This window comes from Bison bison, unplaced genomic scaffold, assembly GCF_000754665.1.
Source record: "Bison bison bison isolate TAMUID 2011002044 unplaced genomic scaffold, Bison_UMD1.0 scf7180017864535, whole genome shotgun sequence".
Taxonomy (NCBI): Eukaryota; Metazoa; Chordata; class Mammalia; order Artiodactyla; family Bovidae; genus Bison; species Bison bison.
The window spans coordinates 1,315,909-1,327,512 of record NW_011495084.1 but is presented as its reverse complement, the minus strand read 5'-3'; the positions used below and the strand labels follow the sequence as shown (position 1 = coordinate 1,327,512).

At 37.3% G+C, this 11,604-nt stretch overlaps 1 protein-coding gene across 1 annotated transcript in view; it reads right to left on the bottom strand.

The window, feature by feature from the left end:
- OTOGL (otogelin-like) overlaps positions 1 to 11,604 on the bottom strand; it is a 174,130-nt gene that overhangs the window by 151,576 nt on the left and 10,950 nt on the right. Inside the window, exons 6-7 of the mRNA XM_010832076.1 lie at positions 6,741 to 6,895; positions 1,236 to 1,357 (exon numbers count right to left, since the gene is read on the bottom strand). Of these exons, the coding sequence (XP_010830378.1) occupies positions 1,236 to 1,357; positions 6,741 to 6,895 (277 nt within the window). The remainder of the gene's footprint in view (positions 1 to 1,235; positions 1,358 to 6,740; positions 6,896 to 11,604) is intronic.

Here is an 11,604-nt window from a genome sequence, read left to right as displayed (position 1 = left end):
ACTTTTCTTGACAAAATAATGTCAGCCAAACAGAAAAAAAAAATACATGCCCTCATAAAATATGCCTTATTAGAGGAAAACAGTTAATAAAATTTATGACAAAATGTAACTAAAATATATACTATGTTTGATGACATGGAGAAATATTAAGCAGAGAAAAGAGAGTGTGTCAAGGGTTGAGAGGCAACTTAAAATTGGGTATTTCTATACTTATTAAGCTTGGAAGATAGATTATTACACTGTACTTCTACTTTAAAATGTACAAAACCTTCTATCAAATAAATTAACATCCATTTCCCCAAAAGTTTCAATTCTAGAAGTGGGTCCCTCTCTTATCTATTCAAGACCAGTTATTTATTGACCCTAACTCTAACCAAAAATCCTGACACCTAAACTTCATTTACACAATTTGGAAAGGATTTTCAGAGGTTTAGTTTTATTTTGATTGTCTGTTTAAAAAAAGAAGAAGAAAAAATTTATGAAAGATGGCAAAAAATAATTTAAGTGTTGAACTATGAGGATTTCTCCTTAATCTCTCTTACAAGTAGATGTAACAATCTTATTTCTACCAATGTAAGTGTATGTGTATCCTGCACAGATGTTAGGGAGGCTAAACTTAAGATTTCTTGTTACCTGGCTGGCTTTGGAGCTACTGAAATGTTGATGTCTGTATGCTCTAACTCAGGGTTTCCCTGGTGGCTCAGTGGTAAAGATGCCACCGGCTACTGAAGGTGACATGGGTTCAACCCCTGGTCAGGAAGATCCCCAGAGAGGGAAATGGCAATCTACTCCAGTACTCTTGCCTGGGAAATTCCATGCATGGAGCACCCTGGTAGGCTATAGTCCATGGGGTCGCAAAAGACATGACTTAGCAACTAAAGGACAACAGCAAATGCTATAACTTAAAGGTTGCTGTTGTGTTCGACTCTTTGCGACCATGGACCAGAGCCCACCATAGTCCTCTGTCCATGGAATTTTCCAAGCAAGAATACTGGAGTGGGTAGCAGTTCCCTTCTCCAGGAGACCTTCCCAACCCAGGGGTCGAGTCTGTGTTTCACATGTGTCCCGCATTGGCAGGAGAGTTCTTTACCACCAGCACTGCCTGGGAAGCCCAACTCAAAGGTTACTGTTGGAGAAACCCTCTCTTCCTGCTCTCCACATTCAGTTCCAGAGTGAGATAGTTAGAAATTCTGTTAATCTGTGATGATTTCACTGTATCATTTATCATATCTTACCTGATTCCATTCTTTTTTATTTCATGCCCATAAATTCGAATTTCTTCTTGGTCTGAAAAGAACAAGCTGATCGAGCGATAACAATAATACACGGAACCAAGGCATTTAGGGCTATTATGAACCTTAAAGGGAGAAAAAAAGAGAAAGCACAGAAACCAACAACAACACATATACATGCTTTCATTTGCGTTATTAAGTCCACAATGCATGTCTACAGTGTTATGGCATTAGTTCCATAACCCTTTACAAAATTATGACTACATTTAGGATTTCCAAGAGAAAAAAAGATACTGACCTCAGAAATCGGACAACAGAATTAGCGTCATAAAGTACAAGCGTAACTTATGTAAGTGAGCTGAATCTTTACATGCAGGATGTAATATTCTAAAACTAAGTGGTATGTACCGGAAAAAAAAAAAAATAGTTCTGATAGGAAGATAGTAGGGCACCACCAAGAAACACATTTGTAATTTTCATGTCCATAATTTTTACCTGTTCATGAAACAGAAAATCATGAAATAGAGTTTCAAATGAAGTTCTACATAGAGTAATGTTTAAAGGTTGCAAAAGTAACTAAAACTCTCTAAAAATAAAATTGTGTGGGCACTTTAGGAAAGAGCAATTATCAAAAATTTGATGAGAAAATTAGTTTACTAGTAAAAAAAAATCTCTTTAAGTAAGGAAGAAAAGAGAGGAGGAGAGGAAGAAAGGAGAAGAGGAATATTAGATTCTCTTACTCCACCACCAACATAAACCTCTAAAGGTCCAAATAATGACACCAGAAAATAACTGAAAAAAATATAGATAACTACAGATAGATACTATAGTAGTATAGATACTACTATACTATCTATAGCTACTACTATAGATAGGAAAGAACTTTCAAAGCTTAAAAGTGGTAAGGAAAATCACCAATGATAATATGAAATTTTAATATTGCAAGAATGTAATATATATTAATTTAGTGATTAATAGGCAAATTTTACCGATCACTTGTGTACTGAGGACTGTTCTAGATTCTGGAAAATGTATTAGTCAAACAAAATAGACAAAAATACCTGTCCTCATGAAATGAATTTCATTAGAGGAAAACAGTTAATAAAAAATAAAATTACATGTAACTGAAATATATCCTGGGCTAAATGACATGGAGAAATATTAAATGGAGAAAAGAGACAAAGAGCGTGTCTATCAAGGGTTGTTGGCAGTGGGGGTAGGGGAAGTTTAGGTTGAATGGCCAACAAAAGCTTCACTGAGAAGAGGAAATTCTAGTAGTAAAGATGAAGGAGATATAGGAGCAAGCCATATGGATATTTAGACCATTCTAGGCAAAAGGAATAGCAAATGCAAAAGTCTAAAGCAGAAGTATAACAAAAATGTTCTCAGTATCCAGGAATCCAGACACAGGACTTCAGGCAGGATAATGGAAGATTTTCCTTAAAGAAACAAAATGGAAAAAGATGTACAGATACTAATGAAGTGAAAGTAAAAGTTGCTCAGTCATGTCTGACTCTTTGCAACCCCATGGACTGTACAGGTCCCTCTGTCCATGGAATTCTCCAGGTAAGAATCCTGGAGTGGGAAGCCATTTCCTTCTCCAGGGGATCTTCCCAACCCAGGGATTGAACCTGGGTTTCCTGATTGCAGGCAGATTGTTTACCGTCGAAGCCACATGGGAAGCCCCACAGATACCAATATCTGAGGCTTATTTAATGAAACTAGAGGTTCCCTGCTCAATCTCCCACTAGACAAGAAAGTCCCCATCCACATATTCAGAGCTTCTAACCAGCTTTTAGAACTTAATACTCAAATGTGAATAAACATTCATGGATCATTTGATGAAAGCCTTCAACATGAAAGGCGGATGCCAAATAAACCAAAATAAGGAGACTAAAGGAGTCAAAAACAATTCAGAAAAATAAACTTCCAAAAATCCATAATTGGTATCTTCAGGGAGAAAAGTGAGAAAATGCCATTTATGAAACAAACAAAAAAATGATGCTAAAAGTGAAATTCAAGGAATAAAAATAAGTGATTAGATACTGATAATATAGGAAAAACTTATAATTGAAATATAACTATGGAAAATAAATAATAATTGGAAAGAAATATCAAAACAAAAAAGCAAAAAAATGGAAAAGAGAAATGAATCAGTGAGAAAATTAAGGAATCAGTCACTCAGAACAGGAGCTCCAATATCTGAGCTACAAAATTACTAAAAGACAGGAAATTAAGAAATAAATCTTACTCCCAAACTGAATTGTTTGAAATGCTAGAAAGGGCTCATCACGTACCCAGCACAATGTATGAAAAAAAGAGCAACTCACATGACATCTCAGAATGTTGGGGATACAGAGAAGAACTAAAAATTTCTGTAAAGAGAGGGTACATTTTAAAAGATCATACACAAAATGATCAGAAATCAGAAGGAATTGAATTTTTAAATTCTGAAAGTGATTTGCAAGACTTCAAAAACTTCTCTCCTATGCACTTTGAGATGTGAGTAACCACTAGTCAAATCCATCACTTGCCTTCACTAATCAAGGCCATCTTAATTGTTGCTACAAAAGATAGGCACATACTCCAAGGAGCAGGTAGTCTAAACATAAGATGTCTGCCCAAGTTTTTTCCAGGAACTTGAAGTCAAGGGTGTCTAGTTTGAGTTAAACTGGTTAAGACTGGAAAGGATTCCTGCCCCTTCAAGTGTCCACACACAAGTGTCCCTCTCCAGAAAGCACTACAAACAAGCACTGTCCCCGTGAGCAGAGCGTCCAATAAGCTTTTCAGAGCCTATGTCTCAATTATAAACAAAAATTCAAGAACTGCTAGACATTTCACAGGACCTAAGAAACAAGGGTGGCTCAAGGGGTAATCTGCCTGTCAATGCAGGAGATGTAACAGATGGGGGTTCTATTCCCGGGTCAGGAAGATCCCCGGGTGTAGGAAATGGCAACCTGCTCCACTATTCTTGCCTGGAAAATTCCATGGACAGAGGAGCCTGGTAGGCTACAGTCCATTGAGCCGCAGAGAGTCAAACATGCCTGAGTGACTAAGCACAAGAAACAAGGAATCCAATACAGGAGAGAGAAGAATGAAACTCACCAGGAAAATGTGAAAAGAAATTCCAAATGCTAGGTGTACAGTAGGCTCAAAAGCAACCAGTCCCAACTGGCACAGGAGAATGAAAATCTGAGACAGGGATAACTCATGGGAAGGAAAGAGAAGCCAAAACAGCCTGATTTATCTGACCATATTGAGAAGAGTTGGAGGAAAAAAATGATTAAAGTATAGAAAATGCAGTTAAAAAAAAAAAAGAGATAACTTAATTCCATAAAATTGTACAAAGAGATATGAAACCACAATAACATTAGGCTCGGCTCTCAACAATACTTATATAGCTATTGTTCATATATGTAAAATATGTAAATGACAATAATATAAAAACCACATATGATGTAACCAATAACAGTGATAGAATTCCATTAACAAGAGGGAAGGAAAGTGTGAGTGTGAGTGTGTATGTGTGTGTGCGTGTATAGTAGAGGCAGGAAGGATAATGTGACAGATGACTTCCCATTTTGCACACTAAAAAGTGAAGAAATAAGTCCTAACTTTGAAAAATAAAGAAATAATAGCACATTTTAATGTGTTAGGTAAAAACAAGAAGAAATAGCTAAAAAAATGAAGTAATTGCCTTTGGAGAGTCAGATTTTAGCTGGGGTCAAGGAGTGAAGGAAAGAGGGGCTATTTCTACCTTCATGTATCTTGATGCAATCTTTTAAACTAAATATATTATTTTCATAAAAATAAAATTGAATTTAAAGAAAAAGAGTCAAAAATATAAAAGTATATAGGCATAAAGATATTTATAAATACATGTCTTTTAAAATACTGAAATATTTTAAAATCTAAATGTCTAAAACAGAATATAATTAAATAATTTCATTACTCCATAGTTGGAACAAGTACAGCTAACAAAATTTGTGTTTGTCAAAAACATTTGACGTGGAAAATAGTTCTTAGTTCTTAGGTGAAATTGTGGGGAAGAAAATTATACATAGTAAAGTTTCAACTTTATAAGTGTGTATAAAGTCCAGAGGAAAAATTTAGAGGGAAATATATGAAGCCATTAACACTAGTAAGTCTTGACTGATAATTCTAATAGTATTTTTAGACTTCTTTGAAGTTTTCCAATTTTCTACAAAAGAGGTGAACAACTTGACAATCAGAGAAAAGATGACATTTAAAATAAATGGATTTGTTGATGTGAAAACAAATTCTACCAACCAAACAGAGCCAAGTAGAAACAATATCTATTAACTCTGAAAGCACAGCTGAGCTTTGTGTGTTATTCTCTCTCAATTATCTAGTTGACACCTTAGTCCTCAAAAGGGCCACTGGACAAGAACATTTCAATGTGAGTCAGAAGGTGTTTGAGTGATAAACTCAGTAACTCCTTCCCAGAGCGGAGGAGTAAAGGACAACAGCGAACTGAGAACAGGAGCCCTGTATGAACTAAAAACGCATATCATCAACTCCCCTATCTAAAGAGACCTCCAATTTTTTATCCCTATGTCCCATAAGTTAACTTTCAATAGACTTCATTTTCTTTTGAGGTCATAGGGATTTGTTACTGTTAAAAAGCATCAGGACTGAATTTTTAATATTTCCCTCGTCTAAGAGAGGAGGAGATTCAGGCAACTCCGACACGTCAGAGAGATTCAAAAAGAGCTTCAAACACATGATGGTTATGGAGGGTTTTAGATTTAGAACAGGACAGCACTCCGGTTTTCTGGTTTTGCTGAGATATCAGAAAATTCAGAGGAAAACGCAGGCAGGGAAAAAGGTCCCTTCCTGACTTCCTTACAACAGCCAGAGGCACTCTGAAGCTTACATTTTGAGATGTTTCTCCTATGAATTCTTCTGAAGTAAGAATGCTGCAACTAAGAACTAACTCTGAGTTCAATCATATAGTATAATCTACCTGGAAATTAGCTACCTATCCTCTAGCTTGTGTTTATGTAATTCATACACTCCATTTCATAAACTCCAGTCCCCAGTTCACAGTGAGATATGTCTTTTAAGGAAATCCAGATGACCATCACACTGGAAATGTCAAGAAGGAAGCATATACGAGTAACATGATTGATGCCTGAAACTACCCTCTCTTTTTGAATTGATCAAATAAAAACTGAAAAATGAGTATATCAACTGGAGTTCTTATTACGATATCCACGATACAGACATTCCTGCATTGCCTACACGTCCCTACCTTATGGATCCAAACCAGTCTTCTCCCAATCCTAGGGCCCATCTTCATAGAAACATGCTCAAAATAGTTACAAATTTGGCCCTTCCCATTCAGAATCAGCCCCCTCCTTCCCTAATAAGAGCGCTAAGTATTCATGCTATAATTACTATATATTTTTCATCATCTGTCTAGTACTTTAAAAATACAGACTTGGCCATAAATAATTAAGTTAATTATGTCGTAGGATCACCTACCCACACAGTATACTGAGGCTCCAAATTACCACAGTCCTTTGCAAAAATGTAAGAACAGTTTCCTGGGAAATAATAGTAGATGCCATCAAAAGTTTCAAAGTGGTATTGCCCCCAGGTTTTGCAAATCCCATCTCTGCCATTGCCCATGTTTGGCACTGAAAAGAAAGAGGATAATATTTAGTAGAATAAAACAAATGATACCTGTTTCTTACTAAGTTCAGTCATGGTTGCTGCTGCTGCTGCCAAGTCGCTTCAGTCGTGTCCGACTCTGTGCGACCCCATAGACAGCAGCCCACCAGGCTCCTCTGTCCCTGGGATTCTCCAGGCAAGAACACTGGAGTGGGTTGCCATTTCCTTCTCCAATGCATGAAAGTGAAAAGTGAAAGTGAAGCCGCTCAGTCATGTCCGACTCTTAGCGACCCCATGGACTGCAGCCTACCAGGCTCCTCCGTCCATGGGATTCTCCAGGCAAGAGTACTAGAGAGGGGTGCCATTGCCTTCTCCATCAGTCATGGTAGGTGATTCTAATTTTAATTAAAATAAATGTTTACTTCTTTGGTGGACAATATCACAGGAAAAAATACCTAACATAAAGCTCTCAAAACTATCAAATTCCCCTGAAGAAAAACATGGTCTTCAAGTTGAAGAAAGAATTTATGTTAGAAACTTCCTTAATTTTTGCTTTCAAACAAAGACTTTGGAGGTGAGAAAGAGAGGGAAGAATGATACAGTAAAAGAAGGTGATAGTGATAAAGCAAATATAATGGCTCTAAAAAAGAGAAATGTCACCACAAAGTATCCTAAAAATTAACACTGGCAGCTTTAGAATGTTCTGGTCTCTGCAATTCTTTGAAAATAACTTAGGATCCACAGAAAAAACTAATCATTGGCCAAAAAGTCATGTTTATAAATCTGGGACCTGGGAATGAGGAGCATTAGTCACCCAAAGCATACTGGAATTCATGACCTCAAACTGGTCACATTGTAAGCAGTGTCTGTCTTAAAGCATGCAACTTCATCTCCTGTGCCTTCATGTCTATCTCCCTTTACACCTTTGTGGATGGCCCATTTTTATTTTCACTACCCTTCTTTCTAGATTAATATGGGAATCAGTGACATTTACTGAGCATTCATTGATTAAGACATTAGAGTATGTTAATATACTTTATAGGTAGCATAGACAGAAGGCACAATCGTATCTTTTCTTTTTGTAATTTATGTAAATGTATTAGCTTTCGCCAACTTAGACCTGTTCAGGAAAAAATACAGAGCTAGCTATTCATTATTCAGGCAGTCTTTTCTGGTAGTATGCCTTATGTCTGTTGCATATTTTCATAAAATCTTGCACTTTATAGCACATCATAAATGTAATTACTGTTATCTTATATCCTGGTCCTGTCCTCTAGACTGTAATCTCCATCAGGGCAGAAACATGTCTATATTATTCACTTTTCCCAGTGTCCAGCCTGGGATCTAGTAGATGCTCAGTAAATATTCATTAAACAAATGGATTTTATTATTTATTATTGATATAGGCTCCTATATTAGATACTGTGAATAAAAAAAATGTTTAAGAACCCTCTGCTTTGAAGAGTTCTCAATACTATTTCTCTCTTAAAAAAAGTGTAAGTGTTAGTTGCTCAGTCATATCTGACTCTTTGTGACCCTATGGACTGCAGCCCATCAGGCTCCTCTGTCCATAGGATTCTCCAGGCAAGAATATCAGAGTGAGTAGCCATTCCCTTCTCCAGGGGATCTTCCTGACCCAGGAATCGAACCTGGGTCTCTGGAATTGCAGGCAGATTGTTTACTGTCTGAGCTGCCAGAGAAGCCCATGTACAGAATATGCCATTAATTCAAAGTCAGAAAAGAAAGAGTGGCTTCAAATAAAAAATCTAATTTATAAAGCAAAAGAAAGATGAATGGAAACCTGGTTTTAATGGGGTAATACAATTTAAAATGGAAAAAAACACTTGAATCACATTTTTAAAAAGTACTTTAGGAATAAACCTGACTAAGGAAGTTTAAGACTCATACCCTGAGAACTATAAGATATTGATATAGGAAATTGAAGACGATTTAAAGAAATGGAAAAATATCCCATGCTCTGGGGTTAGAAGAATTAATATTGTTAAAATAGCCATACTACCCAAAGTGAAATACCAATTTAATGCAATCCCTATCAAATTACCCATGACATTTTTCATAGAACTAGAACAAATAATCCTAAAATTTATATGAACCATAAAAGTCCAGGATTGACAAACCAATCCTGAGGAAAAATAACGAAGCAGGAAGCCTAACCCTCCCAGACTTGAAACAATAGCACAAAGCTACAGTAATCAAATCAGTGTGGTGCTGGAATAAAAGCAGACAGATGGATCAATGTAACAGAATAGATAGCCCAGAAATAAACCCATATACCTATGGTCAATTAATCTTTGACAAAGGAGGCAAGAATATACAATGGGGAAAAGACAGTCTGTTCAGCAAATGGTGTTGGGAAAGCTGGACAGCCACATGTAAATCAATGAAGCTAGAACACTCCATACCACATACAAAAATAAGCTCAAAATGGCTTAAAGACTTACATAGAAGATATGACATCATGAAACTTCTAGAAGAACACAGGCAAAGCTTTATTTTATATAAATCATACCAATATTTCCTTAGATCGGTCTCCCAAGGTAACAGAAACTAAAGCAAAAAATAAACAAATGGGACCTAACCAAACATAAGCTTTTACACAGCAAAGGAAAGCTTAGAAAGAAAAGACAACCTGTGCACTGAGAGAAAATATTTGCAAGTGATGCGAGAAACAAAAGCTTAATTCCAAAAATGTACAATCAGCTCACACAGCACAATAACAAAAAACAAAACAAACAACACGATAAAAAAATGAGCATAAGACCCAAATAAACATTTTTCTAAAGAAGGCATACAGGTGGCCAAAATCACTAATTATCAGAGAAATGCAAATCAAAGATACAATGAGGTACCATCTCACACTGGTCAGAATGGCCATTATGTAAAAGTCTACAAATAACAAATATGCTGGAGAGGATGTGGGGGAAACAGACCCTTCCTACTCCACTGGTGGGAAAGTAAATAGGTACATCCATCATGGAAAACAGTATGGAGGTTCCTCAAAAACTAAAAATAGAGTTGCCATATGACCCAGCAAGCCCACTCCTTGGCATATATCTGGAAAAAACTATAATTCAAAAAGATACATGCTCTTCTATGTTCATAGCAGTGCTATTCACAATAGCCAAGACATGGAACAACCTAAACGTCCATTGACAGATGAATGGATAAAGTTGTGATATGTATATACAATGAAATACTCCTCAGCCATAAAAATAATGGAGAAGGCAATGGCACCCCACTCCAGTACTCTTGCCTGGAAAATCCCATGGACGGAGGAGCCTGATAGGCTGTAGTCCATGGGGTCGCTAAGAGTCGGACACGACTGAGTGACTTCACTTTCACTTTTCATTTTCATGCATTGGAGAAGGAAATGGCAACCCACTCCAGTGTTCTTGCCTGGAGAATCCCAGGGATGGGGGAGCCTGGTGGGCTGCCGTCTATGGGGTCGCACAGAGTCGGACGCGACTGAAGTGACTTAGCAGCATAAAAATAAAGAATAAACTAATGCTATTTACAGCTACATGGATGGACCCAGAGATTATCACACTGTGCAAAGTAAGCCAGAAAGAGAAACACAAATATCACATGATATCACTCACGTGTAGAATCTAAAATATGACACAAATGAACCTATCTTCAAAGCAGAAATAGATTCGTAGACATACAGAACAGACTTGTGGCTGCCAAGGTGGATGGGAATGCGGAAGGGATGGACTGGGAGTTTGGGACTAGAGGATGAAAATTATTACATGTAGAATGGGTAAACTGAAAGGTCCTATTGTATAGCACAGGGAACTGTATTCAATATCCTTGAACCATGATAGAAAAAATACGGAAAAAAACAATATAATACTGGATCATCGAAAAAGCAAGAGAGTTCCAGAAAAACATCTATTTCTGCTTTATTGACTATGCCAAAGCCTTTGACTGTGTGGATCACAAGAAACTGTGGAAAATTCTGAAAGAGATGGGAATACCAGACCACCTGACCTGCCTCTTGAGAAACCTGTATGCAGGTCAGGAAGCAACAGTTAGAACTGGACATGGAACAACAAACTGGTTCCAAATAGGAAAAGGAGTATGTCAAAGCTGTATATTGTCATCCTGCTTATTTAACTTATATGCAGAGTACATCATGAGAAACGCTGGACTGGAAGAAATACAAGCTGGAATCAAGATTGCCGGGAGAAATATCAATAAGCTCAGATATGCAGATGACACCACCCTTATGGCAGAAAGTGAAGAGGAACTCAAAAGCCTCTTGATGAAAGTGAAAGTGGAGAGTGAAAAAGTTGGCTTAAAGCTCAACATTCAGAAGATGAAGATCATGGCATCTGGTCCCATCACTTCATGGGAAATAGATAGGGAAACAGTGGAAACAGTGTCAGACTTTATTTTTCTGGGCTCCAAAATCACTGCAGATGGTGACTGCAGCCATGAAATTAAAAGACGCTTACTCCTTGGAAGGAAAGTTATGACCACCTAATAGCATGTTGAAAAGCAGAGACATTACTTTGCCAACAAAGGTCCGTCTAGTCAAGGCTATGGTTTTTCCTGTGGTCATGTATGGATGTGAGAGTTGGACCGTGAAGAAGGCTGAGCGCCGAAGAATTGATGCTTTTGAACTGTGGTGTTGGAGAAGACTCTTGAGAGTCCCTTGGACTGCAAGGAGATCCAAGCAGTCCATTCTGAAGGAGATCAGCCCTGGGATTTC